General features: G+C 33.2%; 2 protein-coding genes across 3 annotated transcripts in view; both read right to left on the bottom strand.

Annotated features, from left to right (window-relative positions):
• Ance-3 (angiotensin-converting enzyme Ance-3) overlaps positions 1 to 645 on the bottom strand; it is a 98,623-nt gene extending 97,978 nt beyond the window's left edge. The window contains exon 1 of one of the 2 annotated variants that reach the window (XM_070107257.1): positions 515 to 645. The gene's annotated coding sequence lies outside the window, so the exon portion shown is untranslated. Of the gene's footprint in view, positions 1 to 482 lie in introns of both variants that reach the window. The other variant, XM_036360121.2, reaches the window with a different exon arrangement.
• A 6,637-nt stretch (positions 646 to 7,282) lies between these two features.
• Ance-2 lies at positions 7,283 to 11,309 on the bottom strand. The gene is made up of 9 exons (XM_036360126.2): positions 10,943 to 11,309; positions 9,947 to 10,097; positions 9,310 to 9,880; positions 8,871 to 9,252; positions 8,460 to 8,814; positions 8,161 to 8,372; positions 7,937 to 8,077; positions 7,707 to 7,879; positions 7,283 to 7,645 (listed from the first exon to the last, which is right to left on the bottom strand). The coding sequence occupies exons 2-9, from the start codon at positions 9,974 to 9,976 to the stop codon at positions 7,635 to 7,637; spliced, it is 1,875 nt and encodes a 624-aa protein (XP_036216019.2). The 5' UTR covers positions 9,977 to 10,097; positions 10,943 to 11,309; the 3' UTR covers positions 7,283 to 7,634.
• Between the last annotated feature and the right edge of the window lie 570 nt (positions 11,310 to 11,879).

Here is an 11,879-nt window from a genome sequence, read left to right on the forward strand (position 1 = left end):
GAGCTGCCTGAATATTTTGGTAGTATTTAAAATTAAATTTCATGCAAAATGTTTTTTTTTTTTTAATATGAGTCTTTCTAATCCTGGCACATGGATTTTTGTAGTTCTCCAATATACCATATATATAATATGTGGGTATGTGGTAACTGAAAATCGAACTCTTCGAAATTTTTAATATACAATTTTTTTCCTAAAAGTCTTGAAGAATTTAGTATTTTTAGAAAAAAAACATTTATGCATGCAAATACATTTTTTAATTTTTTTCTTGATTTTTGCGTAATATTTTTAAATTTCAGCAAAATAATTTCACTTCACTTTTGTATTTTTAATATATTTAAGGCACCATTTTAGATTTTTTTTTATTAAAATTACTATTTTTAAAAATCAAGGACACTTTGTAACACTTTTTAATCCAAAATCTATACTTTCTTCACCAAAACGAAATGTTTTCTTATTTTAAAATTTTATTTAAGTACACATACAACGGCTCTCAAACTATTTAACATCAGCTCACTTTCAATTATGCCATGCGCCCTTCAATTAATCAAGGAAATTTCTATTTGCTATTTATTGAAGGGAATCACAATTTGTCTCAGCGACACGCAACGTTTGGCAACGCGTCTCGTACACTACTGAAAAACTTCCAACTTCAGTTAGCACAAATTACAAATAAATACAAATCTCAACTTTGCACATAAGAACAAATGGCACAAAAAGGCAAGGCAGATTATACAAGCAGTGTGTGAGGAAAACAAAAGTAAATGAAATAAAATTACAAATTTTTACTTTGCATTTGTAGCGCATTAAACAAATTTTACTTTTATGTTAAAGGGGGGAAATTGTAACGTCACACACGCGCGACAGTGACGCGACTGAAGCGGCAATGTGGCAATGCGGCAGCAATGAGCGCGAGGCGGTGGCGGTGGCGTTGTCAACAGCTGCCAAAGCAACAAGTGCCGATGATAACAACAACCACACACACACACTCGCACACATGCATAGCTATGAAAATCCACACAGGCATACATATGTACGAGTACATACAGGTGATTACATATTCGTATAGAGGTATGTGAGTGCGCTATGTGCTCATACGAGATAATCGAAATTAGCACTGAACTACGCTACGCGCAATAACAATAACAAAAACACATATTGAACGTATAACAATGGATCGGTTCGCACAAAGGCAAAACTCACATTAAAATATTTGAAACACGACAAGTTTGAGTGGTTGAGGAAAACGCTTGTTTTTGCTTTGGAAAAACACAATTTTATATGCTTTGAACACAACAGAAAACAGTTAAGCACCTAGTAAAGCGTTTGTAATTTTACAAGCAACAACAACAGTTAGTACAATACAGAACACTTTATCATATGAGCATAATTTCAAATTAAGTACTTAAAAGCGGTCGATGTTCGCATGCGCATATGCAATTACATGTGTACTTAAATAGCACATATATATTTATATGTATATATGCATATATATAATATATAATATATAGCATATAACAACAATTGCGCCCGCATTTGTGCCCACCCAGCGCAAATCTCGAGTTCGAGGGTGGCTTTAATCATTTGCCGTGAGTGACAGCGGTACCATAGTCGTGCGTGTATCTGTGTGTGTGCGAAAGTAATTTTCGCAAAGCGCAGGTGTGTGCTGCTATTTGCCTACAAATACATATGTGTGTGTGCGAGCAACGAAAAATCGGCTTTAATGAGTAATCGCCGCACAATTTAAACAACACAGAGACTCCTTTTGACAAGCTCACGCTAATTAAGCGCTTCACTTTTGCTTTCGGCGCTAATAACAGATAAACAATTTGTGCCAAAATGCAGTTCCGTCAGGGTTTTTCGAAGGTGATATATGAATATGTATTGTATTTAACATATTTTTAATTTTGTAAGTGGCATTTCCGGAAGAGCAATACAAATCAGGCTGTATTAAAAAAATAGCTCTGAGTTGACCATATATGTTTGACAAACATTTGTTGATCTTTAAGATTTCAGAACAGCAGCAACTGGTTAATATTTTTCAAATATAAATCTCGATTATTGAAAAAGACATTCGAGCAACAGCAGAATGCTTTCAGAATTGTGAATTTTTTTATTTGAAGATTTTTGATTAAAACTTAAAAATTCAGAATTAAAAACCGCAATTATGACTAAATATTCCCACATGTTTGGCGTTAAAAACTAAATTTTCATTAAAATTCTAAACTTAAAATTTTTAATAACAAAATCCAAATTTTTCAAATTAAAAGCTGAAATGAAAAGCGATAAAAGTGAAAGATTTATTGTACATATTCCAAACTGAAATAATATATTTTTTTAATTTTTAGTTAAATGTGGTATTAACATTTTATTTTTATTTTACCAGATGTATAGGATTTACAATAAAAGCTTATTTATGTGATTAAACTTTTTAATCCATTTAGAAATTTTAACATTAGTTTTATTCGTCATCTAATCGGAATTACAAAAAAAATTTAATCTTACGTTAATTAAATTATTATATTTTAATACCTTATCCGCAACTCTGGTTTCATCTACAACTATATTCAAATACTACTCTTAGTGGAGAAATCTCCATCAAAACCTATTTTATAAAATAAATGTCCAAGTTGAGTAATCTTCTCCTGCAAAAACAGGTTCTCATAAATATTAGCAACAACACATTTTTTTCACCCTAACGACATTAAAAAGCCGGCATAGCTACATTTGCAACAAATTCTGAATTCAAAAATTAATATATAATTGTCAATAGCAGGAAAGTATGCAAAATATGCGCACCTGTAAATATATATAAATGCATACATTACTTATTTTAAGCGAATTGCTTGTGAAAATGTTGTTATTTTTGATCGAGCGCAAAAAATTCACACAAAAAAGTCTATCATTTGTAAACAACTACAACAAAATGAGGTAATTTTACGCAAAAACACAAAAAAATACAAAATTATTTACGCTACAATATTGGTATGTGCACGAGTGCTGACACCTCTAGTTCACAAAACCACACACACACTCATATTTTGAAACGCGAAACGCTCACACTGAAGCCTCATCAGTCACAGCTGTCATAGTCAGTTCAAATGGACACTTGGAATTTGATGGCTCGGTGGCTGTCAAGCGGGATACCCATCATCTCGACCGGCATAAATGCGCCTGCGCAGTTTTGCTGTTATTTTTAAGGTTCAATTTCTATGTACTCGCAGACAAACGCAAGCTTTGTATAATTGAGTAGAGTCATGTTTATCAGATCACTGCGCTGTCAAACTACTTCGACTCAACCGAACATGCATTCAATTAGTTGTTGATTAAATGCTTGCGCTTATACTTTCGCGGTATTTCTGTTGTAATTTTAATTACTCACTTTTGATGTGCACATTTGTTAATAACATTTTTTTTACCTGTAAAGTAAATGTTTATGCAAAACACCCACTCGCTGCAAAGCAATTCGTGTTTACTCAACTACTTAACGACATCCCTTTGACTGTCTCAGGTGTTTTTGGAAGTATTTGCTTGCTGCAACATTTTAAAATGGAATTTTTTTATTACCGGCTTTTGCCCATAAATGCTAGTGTGGGAACTAAATTTTCGCAAGTCACATTTGACTAGGTAATTAGGTTACCGGGTAAAGAGGCTGCTGGTATTTGCAGCTGTCGACATTAAACAATTTATTTATTTTCACAAATAAATAATAAGTTTGCAATAGCACCTATAGTACGGATCTTGGCAATATTAAATGAAAATTCAAAAATGAAAAGTTCAGTTCGCAAGTCTACAACACAATCACTTATCGTATCAGTAAGTGTATATCGCATGCGAGGAAAGAATTTCCGCTTATTAAATCAGCTTAGTAATTATTACTTTTGTATACAAATTAAAATTAATTTTCAAACTTAGTAAGCTTTATGACTGACTCAATTAATTTTATAAACAAATGAGTTAACTTCTAACTTTCTGAAATTTTTTTTATACATTTAGCATCGTCTGTTAGTCATCTAATTACTCGTATGTGTATGTGAAACTTTATTTTTGCTTATATGAATGATTTCAAAAATTGATGAGTGTAATTATTGTAGACTATATCTTTTGAAAGACTACTCATTGAAAGTTTCAGCAAATTCAGTGATCGTGCTTTCGGAACGCGTCGCAGTAACAGCTTGATGAATTAATGCGTTACAGCGACATGATGCAAAGTGCTATGACTTATGGGGTGATTTCATCTGTGACCTTCGAAGCACCTATGTACGTATGTACACCTATATTTAATAATTATGTATCGTGTTCAAATAAGTCGTCTATATTTTTCGTAGACAGTGCAAACGATGACTTTTCAACTTAAAGTTAATTTAAATAGTACGCTACTAATTTTAAATGTCTTTTTAATCGCTCCAATTTGTGCTTTATTTTGCGTATTTCAATTAGTCGAATTGAATTAACATTACGCGTATTTAGTAAGTTTACTTAGTTATTTTTCAAGTCGTCTAATTATATAGTTATAAATGTCAAAACACTCCCACCAAGTTTGCTTTTATTGTTAATTGTTATTGTTCTAAGGTGCAATTTAATGACTTTGAAGTCGTAAACTCGAGTTTATTTGTCTCACTACAATTGACACCATGAATTGTAAAATCATAAGTAGTACAAAAGGAAAAATTCAAAGACATTGAATATTTGCTAATTTTTTACTCCCCGGATTTCATTTTCATTTAAGGCGTTATATCCACTTGTGAGTTTTCCAAACACGATTTGCATGTAAATCGAATGTACATACAAACCTTCGATCATTACCAATATTAATCTATTGTTATAATATGTATTTTTGTTTTGTTTTGCTTTTGAGATAGTGGTAAGCAGAAAAATCTTTCTCATTCCCAGGATTAATTTTTTCAAAGGTCCTTTGGGATCAAGTGAATTTAAAATTTTTCAAAATGAAACGCATATTAATTTAGTACATGAAATTCCGTGAAAACACATTTTTGTATGAATTTTATAAATAAAATGCCTCTTCAAAAAAAATCACAAAAAGTTCCTTGTTTCTGCCTTGCAAGTGGCTCTTAAACTATTCGTCTTCTATCGATTACTTTAAACCTGTGTTAAAGATTTTTTAATAACTCGTTTTTTATTTAGCTTTCGAGCCACAAAACCATTAAAACTTCTGATTTCATTCGGTTCAAATATTTTCAACTGTCCAATCGTTCGAAAAGTTTAGTTAATGGAAATAAAAATGATTTTAATTTGTTTATCAATAAAACAATTTCGCTTAGAATCACAGCTGTTTCTCTGCTTCGCAGATTTCGTTACAAATACAAAACAATTTTTGAGTTCTCCCTGTCGAATAGTTATTGCAATCGCTTACATATACATATGTACATACACACATAAGTATTTACAGATGAACGCAGCAACAGCAATAAACTAAATAATGAATGAAGGCCGATCAAAAACTTTCTCTAGCACACATCTTCACACTTCACTCAACACTCTTCCATGATTTTATTATTATTCCAAACACTGTGCCTTGAAAACTCTTCGCTTACTTATGACAGCCACTTTATTTATACAAAACTTTAAACAAATTTAATTCAACTAAAATGTTCACTCTTCTATTGGCATTTTTCGCAATACAAAAAACGCGTCTAAACCGGACGGATGCCAAAGGGGAACTGAGGAAATGGAAATGAAAATGAAACACAAAGAAGCACGAATAGGATATTCTATGCTTAGAAAGGTAGTTTCCAGTAATAATATATCTAAGTCAGAAACCAAACTGTGTTGCCAGTGGCTCTAAAAATGTAAAAAGAGCTATATAAAAATTCAACAAATTCTCAGGGTGTAATTATACACTATTGTCGTATATGTATAACGTTTCTTGCTTGTGTAAATACTTACACTAAAATACTTCAAATAAAACGCAAAAATAAATGCTGTTATTTGAATATTTTCTAATAAAGCCACACAAAATTTAAAACAATTTAAAAGGGCAGTGAAAAAGATATATGTATATATAACGTAGCAGGCACATTGCTGATTGAAGAAATAAAAATAGGTTCGTGAACTTGCTAAATGACACTCGCTAATTGCTCTTCCTGTTCCAGCTGACTGTTTGCGGCATCATTTCCTTAGTTTCCTTTTAGCATCCGATCGGTTAAGTTGTGTTAGGGATACGCGTAGCGTTGTGCTTTGAACATTTTTGTGAAAAGTGAATTAAAGTTATGTGAAAAGTGTTAAATTTTTTGTAATGATGATAAATGAACGATTTTGTTTAATGAATGCATTCGTGTTATGCAAATTTCAATTTCTCTTACAACTAAAAGTAAGTTAATTTCGCGTTGAGTAAGTCCACAAAATGACCACCTGCATAAAAGCAAATGTGCGTGATGTAGCAAGAAAAGCGAAAAGGCCAGTGCTTGTGAATTGTATTGCTGCAAGTTGTTCCCTAGCATAAAATGAATTAACAACACCAAATATTGATATTGAAAGTGAAAAATAAGAATATTGTAAAAGTTGTAATACTCGTATAAGTAATAATTACATACGATGAACTACATTCATATGTACTGGCATACACATATAACAGGCCTGACAAAGTAAATTAAAGAAATGGCAGAACAGTAATAACAGGGTGTCCAACGGTAATTTGAAACTGTCATATGAGGTTGGTGAACTGACTAACTAAACTAGAAATTGTGAAAAAGAATTTCCTTTTCCAGTTTCAGTATCGTTGTGTCAATTTCCTCAGTTTCGTACTAGCATCCGTCCGGTGAACTTGCATGTTGATATATGCGTCGCGTTCCGCCTTGAAGTTGTTATAAGTGAAAAGTGAATTAAAGTGTTAAATATATTTAATTAGTGTTTAGTAAATGCAATTAATGAATTCGTGTGTTCAATATATTCAATTGTATTATGAAAATGTGAAATATTTTGGCTTTCAAAATTAGTCCAATTTCCCAAAAGTGTAGCAGCTCACAAAATGGCCGCTTTCCATGATGAAGCTATTCCCATAGTGCAACAAAAATGCTTGTTTTAATTGTGTTTCTATGCTTGTTTAATTAGTGCTGATGTGAAATCAAAATCGTTCAACACATATTTTGTTGTTTTTGTGTTCATTTTGAGTGTTATAAACACGAAAGAAGATAGGAAAGTGCATGATAAGGCCATAAAATGGCCGCCTACATAGCTGAAAGTATGGAAAGCTGTTTGCTCAGCACTATTCCGTGCGCTTAACTATAGCGAATCCTGTACAAATAAAAAAACATTAAAGGGTGAGTCAGTTAATATATTATAATTTATTACTTTCATTCTTACTTTATGCAACAGCATATTTAATTGATTTATTATTCATATACCTGCATAATTGCATTTAGGTATAGTAAAATACTGTTATAATTGAGCCCATCCCCGCTTAAGAGAATGGAAGCAACTTGAAAACTTCTTCCAAAGTCCGTCAAATACATTATGAATTATATTATGAACTTGCAATATTGAATTATAAAAAAAAACCGTTTGTCCTTTTTCTAATAATAGATAATAGACTTATAATATAATAATAATATATTTCTTAATTCCATACCACAAAAAAAATTCCTTGATTTTTAAATAAATTTTTGAGCACCACTTTCTTAAGAACACTCTGAAAATGATAAAGAATTTTATTGCCATGTAAAATTGTTTCTTTCGGTTAAATAACTCACTCGTTGATGACTCCCAGCCTATTTCCACATTATCTAAACGATTTTTCTCTACCAACCAATCGTAGAGAGGTTGAAAATAAGCCAGCAGCCCATCCATGTTTATCGATGACTCCTTTGTCATTATTTGAAGAATATCCTTGTATGATTTCGATGAGCCCAAGGACATTGCTTCCCTAATAAAAACAAATTACTTTAATAAATAACATAATTAAACAAACTGGAGGGCTTACATCACTATAGGTCCGATTTGGCGTTGATTTGATAAATCACATAAATCGAGTGGATAATTTTTGTCCTTTGGTTTATATTGTCCTGTGATTTCACAAAAATGCTGGTAGAGCTGATATTGCAGCACTGTGCTCATTATTTGACTATATTGCGATAACCACTTTCATTATTATATTGTTAAGATTTTATTATTAAGTAATGCTGAAAAGTACAGTGTAACACTCACCTAGTATATTGATCGTCCACTTCTATCAATAACTTTGCTGGTGCATCAAAATCTTCATAGCTTCTACTCACAGGTGGCTCTGCACCCGTTAAGTCGGTTGTCAGCTGCCAATAGGCACAATTATTGGAAATATTTAAGCGTTCATCAAGTACATCCACTCGATAGCGGTCCAAAACATAGAATACGGGAATCAAAAATATTGTGCGTAGGCTCTGTAGTTAAAAAAAAAATTAATACAAATATTCCATAAATCCAAAAGATACATATTTTGTTAGAACATAAACATTTAATGTACACACCTGCCAATAGAGTCGATTAATTCTAAGTTCTTTAGACACCAGACCACGTTCTAAGAGTTTTAGCTTTTCCAGATAACGTGGGGACGAAGCTGACAAGGAAAACATTTTCCCCAAGGCATCGCTGAAATTGGGAAAGGGTTCTTCGGCAAAGAGTGTAGGCTGTTGATCATAAGCACGATAGTAATATACATCAGTTAGCGCTTCATACATATTGAAGAATCTTTCTTCATCTACTAAAGGACAATATGAGAAGTTAACACGTTCGATACCATAAAACTTCCAGGCTTTATGCCAACAACGCATATCCTCTTCATCCAAATCGGCTTTAGGACGTGCATTATGGGACCAAAAAGTGCTACAATTATTTTTACTAATGTTCATTAACCCTTTATGTGACGCATAAGTACTTACTCTTCGATTTGTGGCATGCCCATAGAGCGAAAGTACTCCGCCACATTCCAGAATACACGCTGTGCATTATTCAAACCACGTCGCAACAGCCCAGCAGTAATGTTTGGCATTCCGACATCAGGGTAAGGGAATTCTATGTACCATTCAGGATCAGCTCGACGAAACGCATTTCCTATGAAAATCTCTGCGAGGTTCTGTGGATATGGTTTACCGCGAGGTATCAACTCCTCGCCGTATAACTTTCTCAATTGTCCTCGGACATGAGCATGAAGTTCCTGAAAAAGCGGTTGCAAGCGTTGCATGAAACTTTCCAATAGTGAAGCAGTTTGTGCGCTATTCTCTTCAAGGTCTTTATACCAGAATTCGGATGGTTTAGAGAAACCTATCAAAAAAAGAGTATGATTTTTACTACTACATTTCAAACTTCAATTAAACTTGCCATTCAACTGCGCTGTCTTCCTATACAACTCAATAAACGACACAAAATCTTGCTTCGCTGGCATACCAGTCTTTCGACGCCATTCCAACCAGTAATACTCAATTTCAGCAACATCATTACTATTATGCAAAATATTCTGAACCGCTGGTATTAAGGTTAAATTACATTGCTTGCGATCGTGAAAAGAGCAAAGCTTCGTATTCTTATAAATATCACCCATATTTTTGGTAACAATGTACATCAATTTGAGATCCGCTGGGGACAATGCTTCGTAACCTCTTTCGGGTATCTGCGATAATTGGCGTTGCTGTTGAGGATTGCCAATATTTAAGCGCTTGAACTTGGCGCAATTCGGTGCTATGCTTTCCACATAATTCATTATCTCTTCGCTGGTCAACTCTGACTGCAATAGAGCGTACAGATCATTTGGGCCTTTTACCTCCAGTTGCCAATTGGCGAGCACTTCACGATTGTAAAGTGTGGCTAGATTCTGGTTAACATTTGCAAGGAATTTCGTGAAAACTGCGGAGGAATTCTCTGCCGAGTTGATCGTGTGTAGTAGGCAATGAAGCTGTGAGGCAAAGAAAAAATTATACAAATGCGAAGGAGTTAGTTTTTTTTACTTTAAAGTACTTACCAGAAAAATAGTAAATAACAACGACTTCATGTTCTCAAGAATGTATTGTTTTATAATCACTTTCTCGTATTTAACATAGGCTTCTAGAATAAAATTACGTTAGATTTCTAGATCTTTCATTTCTGTTCTAGACTGCAGGAAACCCTAGAAACTGAAGCTAGAGTTAGATTAAATGAAAACCATTCAAAAAACTTACTAATACATATAACACTCAAACTCTATTACTCAGCAGACTTACTATCGAAAGTTACTATAATACAGGTTGTTCTTGACCGTTCAAAAATAATATTTTATTCCGCAAATATTTAATAATATAAATAAGAACAAGATAAAACGTTAACTTCGGTTACATCGAAGCTATAATACCCTTCACAAATACCATCGGCCAGTTTGTATGGCAGCTATATGCTATAGTGGTCTGATATCGGCGGTTCCAACAAATAAGCAGCTTCTTAAAAGGAAGAGGATGTGTTCAAAATTTCAAATCGATATCTAAAAAGCTGGGGAAGTAGTTTGAATATATGTAGACAGATAGACGGATATGACCAATCGACTCAACTCGGATCATTTCTATATATACCTTACGGGATCTCCGAAATTTCCCTTTGACAAAGTTAATATATACTATTCAGTGTATAAAAATAATAACGGTCAAAGCCGGCAGATTATTATTTTAAATTTTCAGTGAACATTAAAAGGCTTAATGTTTGTGATCGGTCGTCGACCTCCAAAAAACTACTAACAATGTATGACTGTTAACATTAAATAAAAAATGAATAGAATCTCACAAATGAAAATTTAAGATTATTAATAATTTTTTTTCGGTGTAACGCTCAAGTCGATGTAGTTGCCATAAGTTGCAGTGCAGTTCTGTTACCTGCTTCAACAAGCGTGCACGTAATTATGATTCATTGCGCGCCACAATGCGGTTGTTAAACCACTTTTTACTTTCAACAAACCAACAAAAGTGATATATAAAACGGTAATAATATTTACTTTAACTTTTTTATTGTCACTCTACGTTTTCATCTATACTAGTGAAGCAGAGCTTAATACTATTACTTAGCGGTCTTTATACTTCTCACTCGCACTTTCAATGATCGCTTTATTTGTTTTTGAGTTTTTCTTAAACTGTTCAACTACCGAGCTTCACAGTCAATATCACTTCCACACGTATGTCCGGTCTTGAACGCTTCAAATTGCCAACTAAACGACCAAGAGTGCCGGCTTGAAGTCGACCATAGTGATTAGCCTTCTGGGCAATTGCTTGAGTGCTCACGCATATTGCAATAATTTTTCCGTGACTTGGCTTAATATTATATTAAAAATGAGCGTGAAACTATTAGTTTTCACAAACAGAGCAGTTGTAAATTGGCTCTTTGATTAAAGAGAGAACATTTGCTGTTATTGGAGACCGGTAACGGTATTGAGTGAAAACAAAATAACTCAATTACTTCAATTTTATGAATATTATGTCTACAAGTGTAGTTTCTTTATGTTATCTCTCCTGCCCAACCTATTTGAGCATTGTCGTAGAGTACTCTGCAATAGTTCTTACCATAACTGAAGTTGACCTCTTTGTTGACTTACTATGTAGGTTTGATGTTTGAATATATACCCAAATACGCAAATGGCCTGGCCAGATACGACCCCTCCAGATTACACATCTATAATTATATTACGGCATAATCGTATCTTACTTGAGTGGTAATTGGACTGGATGTCGATATTTTCACTACTTCGACGTTACTCAATAGTGATTGATATAAGGGCTTCACTATTTTTTAAACGGTGTAGATCTCACGAATTATTATATAGTTGTTACGAGTTGTTCTTAAATATTTCTTTATTTCCAATAATTAAAGCAAATTGAAAGCCCAATCAACCTAATAAGCCATCCTATTAACCTTTCATTTTCCAAATTTAAAACAAA

Source organism: Bactrocera oleae, chromosome 3, assembly GCF_042242935.1.
Source record: "Bactrocera oleae isolate idBacOlea1 chromosome 3, idBacOlea1, whole genome shotgun sequence".
In the NCBI taxonomy this organism is placed as follows: domain Eukaryota; kingdom Metazoa; phylum Arthropoda; class Insecta; order Diptera; family Tephritidae; genus Bactrocera; species Bactrocera oleae.